We start from the raw sequence: 14003 nt of genomic DNA, 5'->3' as shown, positions 1-14003 counted from the left end.
GGCGGGAGCAGGAGCGCGTGCAGGTGGGAGGGCTGCCTGGCGCTCCCGTTCAGACCTACGGCCCATCTGCTCGGGCTGACCCGTTTCTCCCACGCGGGGGGGGCCCCTCCGGCCCGAAGGGGACGTTCTTTCCAAGCTACGGAGAAGGGAGCCCCCTACCCCCCTGCACACCCACATCCCCGGGGCCCGCCGGCCAGCCGGCCAGCAGACGGTCAAGGCAGGGGGTATTAGTGGAGCCCCTCGGAAGAGGGGGGCCTCGCTAGTCCCGGGTGTTCCGCAGTCTTGGGAGCCAGGAGAAGCCCTCTAGACCCGACTTCAGACGATCAGAGCTGACGAGAGAGAGGCTTGACCCCTGGCTCTGTTTCTAGGAGTGTGCCCTAGCATTTGGGAGTCGTTTTAGAGTTTGTTCCACGTGTAGAAGTCCGAGTATGGGTGTGTGGTTCGGTGTGTTTTCTACAAAGTAAAACGCAAACCCTTCCAGAATGTATCCTTTGTTTTCCTTGAAAGGAAAAATGAGGGTAAGGCTTGCACCGGCTGTATTCAGCCCCACGCAACTCTCCTCTCCCCCTCGTCCCCCACGCACACGCTCACTAAAGTCAGTGTTGACAGATAAGGGTAATGTGCTGATGCCACTGAAAATGGGAGGAAGAATTAAGGCTGTTTGATAGCAGGTGTGAGGCTACTGTTTTTGGTAAAGATTTTCATTCCCCCGACACCCTAGAATGTTTCAGAGCCAAGGGGTTGGCAGTGTACCTGGCATCCTGCCTTCCCTGGACCTTACAGTACAGGGTACAGCTCAACACAGAGGGCCCTTAGGAGGGGGTCCTGCCTGGCCAGGGGGCTCAGGTGGTTGGAGCGTCTTCCCTGCACCAAAAGGTTAGGGGTTCAGTCTGGGGTCCTGGGATTGCGGGAGGCAGCCAATCAATCTTTCTCGCTCTTCCCGCCCCTCCCCCTCTCTTTTTTCTCCCCTCTCTAAAATCAGTAAAAACATCTCTGGGTGAGGATTAAAAATAAATAAATTCAATATTTATAGCGAATTAATGAATTAACATGTTGTATTATGGTATCTTGTTACATGTTGCCAAAGGCTTGTTTTATAGTAAAAACTTAGATTCTTTATTAGTTGGGTTGGCCATGTAAAACTTGACAGTATTAACAGTGCTTTCTAAAAATCCATTCACTGCCTGAGGTAGTTCTCTGGAACAGGAATAAGCAGGCGCCATTCTGAAGGGACTAACTTCCCTGTTTCCTGTCCTGTAGGAGTTGCAGAATATTCTGTGGGCTGTGTGACCTTGGGCAGATTAGCACATGGCTTTCATTTCTTCATTTGTAAAATTAGTGATTGAGCTAGATGACATTCAATAAAGTGAGGCATCTTTTTACTGATTTGCTTACATTGATATAATTTAAAGGCACTGCATTTGGAGGAAAACTGGTATAGATGTGCTTCTGAAGCAAAGGATGACTTAGGTTTGTGCATGTGTCTATGAAAATGTCCCTCACAGGCTCAACCCAGATTTAATACCGTCCCCTCAGGCAACTATGCACACAGTTGTCATCAGAAGTGAGATCTTTATATTTCTAGAACAAATTAATAAATGGCCAATGAGTGTTATTTTCTAGTTCTCATATAGTTCAATTATGTATTTTATTTTTTAATATAGTTTTATTGTTGATAGTATTACAGATATCTCCCATCCCCCCCCTCCTCCCAGCCCCTACACTGCCCCTCATATCCTTGAACACCAGGTATACAAGGTCTTCACTACTCTATTGCCTGTGTCCATGGGCTTAAGCATATGCTATATACTAAAGGCTAATATGCAAATCGACCAAACGGTGGAACCACCTGTCACTATGACACACACTGACCACCAAGGGGCAGACATTCAACACAGGAGCTGCCCCCTGGTGGTCAGTGCGCTCCCACAGGGGGAGAACTGCTCAGCCAGAAGCCAGGCTCATGGCTGGTGAGCACAGCAGCAGTGGCAGCAGCGCTAAGGATGTCTGACTGCTGGCTTAGGCTTGCTCAGCCATCAGTCAGACATCCCTTGAGGGTTCCCGGACTGCGAGATCCTCCCCCTACAGTGCACGATTTTTGTGCACTGGGCCTCTAGTAAGTATATAAGTTCTTTGGTTTATCTCTTCTCACCCCCCTAACCTCCCAATCATGTATTTTCAAACTGATAAGAACTGAGAAAATTTTCCCATTAGACTTTTTAGTGGCTGAGGACTAGATTAAATTGGAGAACGGATTTTCAGCTTGCTAAAATCTGGAATGGTGTGGGACAGTGTATAAGTCAATATTCCTAATAAGAAGTGTCGAAATCGGGGAAGTAAAATGTCAATCTCATCTCCTAGTCCCCCCCACACACACTCACCCCCACTGCCCAAAATGTCCTAAGAACGGTTATTACATTCTCTCCTTCCTCTTCAGTGCCCATTGCTATCACGTGCTTTACCAGAGGCCTGGACATCAGGAAAGAGAAAGCAGATGTGCTCTGCCCCGGGGACTGCCCCCTTGAGGAATTCTCCGTGTTTGGGAACATAGTATATGCTTCTGTGTCAAGCATATGCGGCGCCGCTGTCCACAAGTAAGCCCAAACTTGCCAAGGGGAGAGAAACGCAAGTGTGATTATTTTCTCTCCCTCTCTAGCCATCTGTATCCCCCATCTTTTCTTTCTTGTGGTGCCATAATAGGCATCGAAGGTTTTCCTGAATATCCTTGAACACCAGCTACACAAGGGAAGCTTTCTGACCGATGGCAAATTGTATTATTTCTTGATAGCTAGCTCTGTGATTCTAAAACATTGCTAATCATGTAATATATTAGTATGTGCCAGCCATTGTTTTAAGTTCCATGACAACTCTACCACTCTACAAGGTAGGTACAATTTTACTCCATTTTACAGATGAGGGAACATACTACAAGTGTGTTCTTATCAACACTTAAGCTTGACAGCACAAAACCATTTTCCCAGGCAGATGCTGTACCTGTGTAAGCAAGTTTTTTAAAAAGGCTGGAAGCACTCTTAGATGGGTCTCCTGCTGAACTATTTTCCTGATTAATCAAATAACAGATGCAACATGGCACCAGTCAGTTGGATGCCCTGAAAAGTGTGGGTCGATCTCAGGTGTTATTCTTGTGTTGCAGGGGAGTAATCAGCAACTCCGGGGGGCCTGTGCGAATCTATAGCCTACCTGGTCGAGAAAACTACTCCTCAGTAGTTGCCAATGGCATCCAGTCTCAAACACTTTCCAGATGGTCTGCTTCTTTCACAGTGACGAGTAGGTACAATTATGTTCTTACTTTTGTATAAACATTGCCCCTACCCCCCCAAAAAAACGTTTTCTGCTTTTCTCAGCCAAACAACATCTTTAACTTTGATGGCAAAACCTGTGGTCAAGATCGAAGGGGTCAACTACGGGCTAGAGTCAGGGGACCCAAAGAGTCAAGGACCCACTCAAGCCAAACTTGGTGACTAGGGAGGAATAATCTTGCTGTCAGAAGGGGGCAGTAGAAACTTGAATGGTCTGTAATCAGAATGCCCTGACCACGTAACACTAAATCAAAAAAACTAGTGAGTGAATGAATGTGAATTCATTTTTGGTGATCTTTTCAAAATATGACCTGCCCTAGCCAGTGTGGCTCAGTTGGTTGGAGTATCATCTCTTACAACAAAAGGTTACAGGATCAATTCCGGGTCAGGACACATACCCAGGTTGTGGGTTTGAACCCCCAGCCAGGGCCCTGCCTATGGGAGGCAACGAATTGATGTTTCTCTCTCTCCCTCTCTCTCTTAAAAAAAAGAAAAAAAAAAAAAAGCCTAATAGGTAAGAATCCATTTTGGTTCTTTGAAACAAGAATGCAGCAGTTGCTCCTGAAATTTGCCATCACTCTGTTACATGTACCATCCTATAGAACTCTAGATTAGATTTATTGTGCTTTGATGATAAAAAAGGAAGAGGAAAAAATAGCCTCTTCTTTATTTTAACAGAAGGCAAAAGTGGAACCCAGGAAGCCACAGGACAAGCCGCATCCACAGCACAGCCACCATCAGGTATGAACTATGGAGCCTACATTGTCTCACACAGCACTGGAAAGTCCTGCATTGGAGGCATATCAAATATGTAGGCCTCCTACACGACTGACTTCTTTGTTGGGGCATTGCTTCCCCAGTCCAGAAGATTGTAAAGAAATAAATTTTCAAAAAACAAATCTTTTAAAGAATGACACGACTTGTCATAAGCTTTTCCCTATGTGGGCTTCTTGCTATGAAACTGTCTTCCGTTTGCTGATGCCAAATGCTTCCTTCCCCACCCCACCCCCAACCAGGTAAACGACTAAAGAAAACACCCAACAAGAAAGCTGGGAATAAAGGTAAGGATCCAGATAGCCATTTGGGAAAATAACTCTGTCCCTCCCTTCTCCCTCCTCCCTCCTTCCCTCTTGAAACTGCTAACAAAAAGACTTGTTTGGGTTTTCACAGACTGTAAAGCAGACATTGCATTTCTGATTGATGGAAGTTTTAATATTGGGCAGCGCCGATTTAATCTACAGAAGAATTTTGTTGGGAAAGTGGCTCTCATGCTGGGAATTGGAACAGAAGGACCACATGTGGGCCTCGTTCAAGCCAGGTATCAACTTTGTTATAATGGGAGGAGACTTGAATGATGACAAATAATCAGTCCTTTTATAGGTACATTTGTTTCAGTTCAATAAACGTATTGAGTTGTGGACAATCTGGATTCCCAAACTATAAAGTCAGGATTTAGGATTGCCTAAGCAGATTGGGTAAGTCTAAGTACTTCCTTTTTGGAGAAAAGGACTTAGAGAATTATATGCTATTTGTGGACTGAAAGGTTTGTTCGTCATACAAATTACCTTTGCACATCTACTCTACTCAATTCTTCATTTCTCTTTGCTGAAGGAAAAACAGGCAGTGATATATCTGTAACTCCTCCCTATTCTGTTATTCTTTTTAGCTCTTTCCATATTCCCTTAATTGGAGATTTGAAGCCTGACCTTTTAATGTTTATTCTCTTAAAAATAGTACTTATTGATGTGTATCATAAAAAGCTTAAAAAACATAAAGAAAAAATATCCAAATATAACCTCCAGAGATAATCACTGTAGAATGTTTTTTTTCTTTTCAGTATTTTAAGAAAATATTTGTCTATATGAGGGTATTTTTTAAAAATATATTTTTATTTCAGAAAGGAAGGGAGAGGGAGAGAGATAGAAACATCAATGATGAGAGAGAATCATTTATTGACTGCCTCCTGCACGCCCCCCACTGGGGACTGAGCTCCAAACCCCAGCATGTGCCCTTGATCGGAATAGAACCCAGGACCCTTCAGTCCCCAGGCTGACACTCTATCCACTGAGCAAAAACGGCTAGGGCTATGAGGGTATTTCTTGATTTTTAAAAGTTCAGACTATAAAAATGTCTTATATCCTGTTTTATTCATCCCCGACTATTCTGAGCATTTTATCATGTCACAAAAATTCTTCAGAAAATAATGTTTCATGTTACTCTGCATGATTGATTACTTACCCATTCTTCTATTGCTTCTTTACCATTACACCGAGCGCTGTGATGAACATCCTTATGACATCTGCGTGGTGTCTCTGATTAGACTTGATTCCTGGAAGTGGGGTTGGGTCAGAGGGTTCTGACATTTTTAAGTACTCTGAAATAAACTGTTACACTACTTGTTGATCCAGTTTACACTACTGTCATTTTTTAAGGGTTTTCTCCAGTACTATTACAGATATTAATTTATATTTAATTTGTTCTTATATTATTTTTTACAATTGGTTCTTCATTTAGATAATTTTTTTTTTTAGTGTGAGAATGTAACTTTGTTGTTTTAACCATTTGTTGTGGTTTTTTAAAAATATATTTTATTGATTTTTTGCAGAGAGGAAGGGAGAGGGATAGAGAGCTAGAAACATCAATGAGAGAGAAACATCGATCAGCTGCCTCCTGCACTCCCTACCATTTTGTTTATCCATTAATGCATTTTTAAAAATATATTTTTATTTCAGAAAGGAAGGGAGAGGGAGAGAGATAGAAACATCAATGATGAGAGAGAATCATTTATTGACTGCCTCCTGCACGCCCCCCACTGGGGACTGAGCTCCAAACCCCAGCATGTGCCCTTGATCGGAATAGAACCCAGGACCCTTCAGTCCCCAGGCTGACACTCTATCCACTGAGCAAAAACGGCTAGGGCTATGAGGGTATTTCTTGATTTTTAAAAGTTCAGACTATAAAAATGTCTTATATCCTGTTTTATTCATCCCCGACTATTCTGAGCATTTTATCATGTCACAAAAATTCTTCAGAAAATAATGTTTCATGTTACTCTGCATGATTGATTACTTACCCATTCTTCTATTGCTTCTTTACCATTACACCGAGCGCTGTGATGAACATCCTTATGACATCTGCGTGGTGTCTCTGATTAGACTTGATTCCTGGAAGTGGGGTTGGGTCAGAGGGTTCTGACATTTTTAAGTACTCTGAAATAAACTGTTACACTACTTGTTGATCCAGTTTACACTACTGTCATTTTTTAAGGGTTTTCTCCAGTACTATTACAGATATTAATTTATATTTAATTTGTTCTTATATTATTTTTTACAATTGGTTCTTCATTTAGATAATTTTTTTTTTTAGTGTGAGAATGTAACTTTGTTGTTTTAACCATTTGTTGTGGTTTTTTAAAAATATATTTTATTGATTTTTTGCAGAGAGGAAGGGAGAGGGATAGAGAGCTAGAAACATCAATGAGAGAGAAACATCGATCAGCTGCCTCCTGCACACTCCCTACTGGGGATGTGCCCGCAACCAAGATACAAGCCCTTGACCGGAATTGAACCTGGGACCCTTGAGTCCGCAGGCCAATGCTCTATCCACTGAGCCAAAACGTTTATTGTTTTAACAACAAAAACCATTTGTTGTTTTAACCATTTGTTCAACACCTTTTAAAAATGAGCTTCTTATTCCATTGATTTGTGATAATCTTATATACAAGTTTAGGCAAGTCTGTTTCTTTGATCCATTTGCTACTTCTTACATCCTTTCTACAATGCTTTGATTTTTGTCACTTTATTGTACATTTTAACATCCCATAAGGCAAATTCCCCACAGTACTTTTCTTCATACATTTTTCCTTTGCTATTTTTACCCAATTATTTTTCAAGATGAAAACTACAATACCCCGAAGATTCACTTTTCTATAAATGTCCTGGTTTATAGTTTTTCTATTTTAAGAAGAACATTAGAATAAACTATATCAAGAGTTTCTATTTAAGCAGATAACAATATATCATTAAGGATGCAAAAGAAGACTAAATTTCATAAATCATAATTTGGATAGTTGAGAAGTGACCATAAAAGTGAAAAGGTTATCACCCCATGAAATCTGACTTTGTGACCCAGCATTCCACCAGGTATACAGAAATCATACCATCAGGCAAGACAATCAGTGCTACAGTTGTCCCTCAAAAATCTTGACTTAATGGTAACTGATACAAAAACCTTAAAATTTTGCACTTATGAAATATTGACATCTAAAAACAGTGCATCAAACTGTGCTTTAACTGTTTTTACTCAACATGGTCTTTAATGAACAGAGTAGTTATGAAAGTGAGCCATGATTTGTTTGCTATTAAATATGGAAAATCTCGAACCTCTTACCATATACATCATTTTCAGATTAGCAAATGTCAACATCATTTATTAGAAGAAAAACTCAATATCGTCACACTTTATAATGTTTCCTTATAACTTCCCATTTAAAATGTTGGCCTTAGTGTCACTGAAGCTGCCTCTTCTGACCAGAGACCTGGGTTAATAGACCCGCACTGTTCAGTGCTTCCAGGTCCCCTGGGCCAGACCCGCCCCACACCAGGCAGATTGCGGTTAAGCCCAGTGCCCTGAGCCGGGCCTGGTTTCAGGTGCTCCTAATAGTTTAGGTATGGACTTTGGGTGCAGGAGTGGGAGCCAAACAAATCTGAATTTAAAGTGTGGCTATGTTTTGTTGGGAAAATTACCTAAATGTCTGAGCCTGTTTCTTATAGGGATAATAATTTCTATATCCTAGAGTTATAATGAAATGAGATTATACATAACACATAGCATATTACCAAGACTATAGTAAATCCTTAAGATAGCAATTGTTTTTGTTACATTTTTAAAAGATCCCTAAAAATTCAAGTAAAGATGCAATGTCTTCGTTGATGATATAATGTGGGATTAAGAAAGAAACTTAGACATTGTCCACTTTAAAGTTTAAGATATATAATTTGCTCATTTTCCTTTTCCAATTCTCTTTTTTTTTTCATTTTTCCACGTAGTGAACACCCCAAAATAGAATTTTACTTGAAAAACTTTACATCAGCCAAAGATGTTTTGTTTGCCATAAAGGAAGTAGGTTTCCGAGGAGGTAATTCCAATACAGGTAAGTAGACTTTGGCACCTGGAATATAACACAGGAGGTTATGAATGATTAGATATGTAAAACAGTATTGTGCTTTTTTTATATAAGGAGATGTGAAACGCTTCTTCCTGTCTCTGGAATCTTGGCTAGTATGCACTTGACCATCTGAGGTGCTCAATTTTTAATGGAAAATATACCAAAGGGTTAATTTTATTTATTAAAAAAAATAAAGCATCGTGACCCATAATCCTTATAATGAATAGGGCAGATGTCACTTTAGGCAAGTACCTGTTTGGAATGCTAAAAAGAAGTAAAGACCAACAGACTTACCTAATAAATGTAGATGTGGTAGGAAGAACTAAAGTAGCACTATGGACCCTCAGAAGGGAGACTTCTTATTCTGAGTCCTCAGTGGTACTAATCAGTCACTAGGGGCGAGATGGAGAGCGTGGGTATAGGAGTGGGAGTGTTGTGTTTCTGACTGACGTAAATGAAAGGAAATGTGAGCTTTGGGGAAGTGATGGGATGGGTGAAGACAAAATTGGCCTGACCGGTTATTAAACTTTCCCACCATACGCATCAATTATAGAACCGGGCTCTATATGTTAAATTCTTAAACGAAGTGGCATCAGGTTGGTATAGGGAAATAGAAATGTCATTTGAGCAGTAGTGGTGCTCCAGTTTGCTTCTTTTTCACTCCTAGGAAAAGCCTTGAAGCACACCGCCCAGAAATTCTTCACAGCAGAAACTGGTGTGAGAAAGGGGATCCCCAAAGTGGTGGTGGTATTTATTGATGGCTGGCCTTCTGATGACATTGAGGAAGCAGGCATTGTGGCTAGAGAGTTTGGTGTCAATGTATTCATAGTTTCTGTGGCCAAGCCCATCCCTGAAGAATTGGGGATGGTTCAGGATGTTGCATTTATTGATAAGGTAAGGAGGTGAGGGATGTCTTGTTATGGTAGTGATTCAATTTTGGACCTTGAGGCATAGTGCTGACTGGCCCATATCTAACATTCAAGATTTCATAATTTTTAAGAAGAAACAATTTTTGATCCCTTTGGATATCTTTTCTGTTCTTCCCTTCCATTAGGCTGTCTGTCGGAATAATGGTTTCTTCTCTTACCACATGCCCAACTGGTTTGGCACCACAAAATATGTAAAGCCTCTAGTGCAGAAGCTCTGCACTCACGAGCAAATGATGTGCAGCAAGACCTGTTATAACTCAGTGAACATTGCCTTTCTAATTGACGGCTCTAGCAGCGTTGGGGATAGTAACTTCCGTATCATGCTTGAATTTGTCTCCAACATAGCCAAGACTTTTGAAATCTCAGACATTGGTGCCAAGATAGCTGCTGTACAGTTCACCTACGATCAGCGCACAGAATTCAGTTTCACTGACTATAGCACCAAAGAGAATGTCCTAGCGGTTATCCGAAACATCCGCTATATGAGTGGTGGAACAGCTACTGGTGATGCCATTTCTTTTACTGTTAGAAATGTGTTTGGTCCCGTGAGGGACAGCCCCAACAAGAACTTCCTGGTAGTTGTCACAGATGGGCAGTCCTATGATGATGTTCGAGGCCCTGCTGCTGCTGCACATGATGCAGGTAAGGTCCTTCCTTGTCCTTTGGGAAGGGAAATTGAGGAGGGGTTCAGTAAATTTTAGAAGTAAACTTAAGCATTTATTTCATTAAATAAACATCTACAATGCCACAGTCACATTCTAAAAGCTTTACCCAATATTAGCTGATTCAATTGTCAAGGCAGCTCTACTAATTTCATTCCAGATAAGAAAATAAACTCACCCAAAGCACACATTAAGTCAGGCCAGTATTCAAACCCAGGCAGTCTAGCTGAGTCCACACTTCTGACCACTGTATTGTTGGGAAAATACCATGAGAACCATGTCACATGTCATGGAAATGTTATAGGTTCACATTTGACTCAAACTTGGAATATATCCACCATCTCCAACCCCTAGTCACAATTTATCATAATTTACTGTGAATCTGCTATTTGAAAATGTATCCTAACTTTTTTTTTAGTAGTTTTCAGGCTGGGTTGAGCTTTCTAAGTTGATAAGGTCACCAATGAAATTTAAATTCTATTCCATCTAAACTTTTTAAGTGTCTTTTTTTTCTTGACAATGAAAACACACTCTGATGTTATAAGAGAGTATAAAAAGGTTCTTTCTTACCCCAACCTTAATATTACTTTTGGCAAAGGCCGCTAGTTCCTGAAGACATTAGCATGTGTTGCTGAGATCAAATAGGCCAACAAATAGCTGGGGGTTCCCTTTCCAGGGATGAAACTGAGTGACTGGAGTCCAATATTTAAAAAACAAAAATGTTCAATTGGGAGAGGGTTTAGCAGCCTTCCATTTTTCTGTACTCTTCTGCACGTCCTTTTCCCTATTTGTGAATAACCTTTTTCTTTTTTTTTGTACATTAGCACCTCTGCTAATGCATTTGTGTATTTTATAAATATTGATGGATATTTTTATTAAAACTGATACATGTAATTGAAGTGATACATGGGCTTATTTTTATACATCTGGCTTATTTTATACATCAGCAAACTAGCCTATGTTGAAGACCTCTTTTCTATCATACTCCTTAAAAAATGTAGATGACTAAACTAAATTATGGTTAACAGGATTGGATTCAGGCTAAATTAAGTGAACTAGTCTATTTCAAATATATTTTCCCTATATGATTAATTGAACTTTTCATGAATAGTATTGTTATTTAACAAAAGCCAGAAAATAGACTTTCTGGGCTATGTCACAAACATTTTTATATTGTTCTTTTAACTATGAGTATATACTGGGCCTGAGCTCAACTCTCTAGGCTTGACTGCAGAATTAAAAGTGAGAAAAACTAAGGGGGAGGAAAATTTTTATTTTTCTCTTGCCAGAGAGGGACTGGCTGGTGGTGATAAATCCTAAATTGTTTGAAATAGCTTTTGTATCATCTAAACCTGCTTCGTTTGTATCCTAAGCTTCCACAACTCTGAACACTGTATACCACTAGAAGGGGAATGAAGCCTTGGATAGGAGGGGAGTAGCTATTGCAGAAACTCCCAAAATGTTATGGGGCATTGCACCCAGAAGATAGGACAGTACACTAAGAATCTACTAAACCACTTTTACAATTGGGATTGAGGCAAATCAAACTAATGCAACAGCACCCTGACCAAAATGTACAGTTGGGATAAAAGCCTTCTAGTACTCAAGGGAATGCAGTTGGAATGCCTCAATGTAACAGGAAATTCCAGCTTCACAGGCATTTCTTCTGGCTTTATTTTTATTGATTATATATAGAGGGAGAGAAAAACATCAATTTGTTGTTTCACTTACGATGCATTGATTGGTCCTTGTATGGCCCTGACCAGGGATCGAATCCACAACCTTGGTATATGAGGATGATGCTCTAATCAACTGAGCTATCCTGCAAGGGCTCTCTTTGGCTAATTTTATCACCAGATTTTTGCTTTGGGATTAAAGGCTGACAATTTCTTACTCGTCAGTTTGCCAATGTAACATATAGACTTAAATGGAAGTTATTCACAGACGACTAGTCACCATTCCCTGACAGTGCAGCCTCAGACAAATTTCACCATTTCTGTACCCCACCTCTTGTGCCAGTTTCTTACTCAATTATAACGGCCTGACTCCAGTATAATGGTTAACTAAAGTGAGGATAGCAGGCATACTAAGCTCATACCAATCTCAGAGGTAAAGTTTTCATCATTTCACTAAATATGTTTGCTGTAGGGTGTTTTTTTGTTGTTTTTTAAAGATGTTTATCAGGTTATTTCTAATAATTATCATCATGGATATTGAACTTTATAAAAAAATTTTTTTTCTGTCAGTGATCATTTGCCTGGTAATTACACAGACAGTAAAGCTCTGGTTTTGACCACACTGTTTAGCCATTTTCATCACAATGACTGTTAAAACTTACCTAACCATCTGCTACAGGGGATTTAGTTCTTCAGACATTACTAGGCAGTTTTATCTGCAACTATGTCTTAATATATTAAAACTATGTGTAATTTTATATGTAAACTGGAACTTGGGTTTACATTCCCTTAAAAATATTTCCATTGTAGGTATCACCATCTTCTCTGTTGGTGTGGCTTGGGCACCTCTGGATGACCTGAGAGATATGGCCTCTAAACCAAAGGAATCGCACGCTTTCTTCACAAGGGAGTTCACAGGATTAGAACCAATTGTTTCTGATGTCATCAGGGGCATTTGTAGAGATTTCTTAGAATCCCAGCAATAATGGTGATGTTGCGACAACTGAAAGAAAAAGTGCAACAGGATATAATGTATAAGTAATACTGAAATACTATAGAGCATATTAGGATCAGATACAAAACTATTTAAGAGCCAACTGCTGTTTTAAGCAAATAAGCATTCACTTAAAGCTACTACTTTTAATTACAATTTAGACATAATTGTCCACTCTGCTGAGGCTTCATAATCATGACCCTTAGAAACTCAGGAAAAGGGGTATATCATGGATTAAAACCTTAGGAGTTCTATTCTAACATGTATATTAAATGTATAGATATGAAAATTCCATAGCTCAATAAAAGAATCTGATATTTAGACCAAAAGCAACATTCCTTTTATCATTCTGTATTAAACATATAAGCAAAATAAAAAATGTAAACAGAAAAGTTATTTCAAATATAAATATCTTGACCCAAGTAGATGTTATTTAGTATTCTAAAGTTATAATTGCTGATGAAATGGAAGGACTTGGTATCTAGCTTATTTTGTAGTGTATTTTCACAGCAAGTTATTACACTGAACAGGATAGCAGGACTACCTAGTATTTTTCTATTTATCTAACCCTTAATTTTTATGTGTATGAGTATATATGGCTTGTACGCTAAAGTCATCCATGTACAAAATGTTAAGTTGGTAAATTTTTACCTACCATTTACATATAGCTTTAAAGAAAAGCACATATTTCAAATAGCAGAACTGCAGGAAAAGTATTTTCAGTTTGACTATATTTAAGCAATAAAATTGCTAGTGACTATTCACGCTGCCTTTTATTTTCCTAAGTGTTTCTCCCTAGGGCATGTAAAAATTCTGCATTCAATAATTTATGCAGAAAGGCCAACTGAATTTTTTTAAAAAAATCATGCAATAAGACTATGCCTTTTCTATCATTTATTGAATGCCTACTGTTCTAGGCATCATACACAGCCACTACCAGATAAACAGTACAAAAATGTTTTATAATTGGCATTAGTTTTACTTAAATGTGCTTGTGAAGTTGGTGCCTACGAAAAGTGTTCAGAATTCCATTAATGTAATTATCATTACTCCCCAGGAACTCTCCTCTCAGGTAGAGCATACTGCTTACTTTCTCAAGACAGGACCTGCCCTCACTCATTCAACTGCGCACCTTATCTCCTGTAACACAGTCACTGATCCTATCTGGGTGATTTACAACCAGTCGACCCCAAAATGGTGTTAATTAGTGGAATAATATACATACTCCAGTTAATCTTTTGAGTCTAACAATTTT

General features: G+C 39.5%; 1 protein-coding gene across 1 annotated transcript in view; it reads left to right on the top strand.

Moving 5' to 3' along the window:
* Positions 1 to 13512, top strand: part of COCH (cochlin) — a 15233-nt gene extending 1721 nt beyond the window's left edge. The window contains exons 2-11 of the mRNA XM_014528963.1: positions 419 to 518; positions 2438 to 2594; positions 3155 to 3288; positions 3999 to 4061; positions 4337 to 4381; positions 4491 to 4638; positions 8369 to 8472; positions 9155 to 9381; positions 9542 to 10058; positions 12565 to 13512. Coding sequence (XP_014384449.1) covers positions 419 to 518; positions 2438 to 2594; positions 3155 to 3288; positions 3999 to 4061; positions 4337 to 4381; positions 4491 to 4638; positions 8369 to 8472; positions 9155 to 9381; positions 9542 to 10058; positions 12565 to 12740 — 1671 coding nt within the window. The 3' untranslated portion in view covers positions 12741 to 13512. The remainder of the gene's footprint in view (positions 1 to 418; positions 519 to 2437; positions 2595 to 3154; positions 3289 to 3998; positions 4062 to 4336; positions 4382 to 4490; positions 4639 to 8368; positions 8473 to 9154; positions 9382 to 9541; positions 10059 to 12564) is intronic.
* Positions 13513 to 14003: the final 491 nt, after the last annotated feature.

Source organism: Myotis brandtii, unplaced genomic scaffold (genome assembly GCF_000412655.1).
Source record: "Myotis brandtii unplaced genomic scaffold, ASM41265v1 scaffold667, whole genome shotgun sequence".
NCBI classification, from domain to species: domain Eukaryota; kingdom Metazoa; phylum Chordata; class Mammalia; order Chiroptera; family Vespertilionidae; genus Myotis; species Myotis brandtii.
This window is presented reverse-complemented; position numbering and strand designations above follow the sequence as displayed.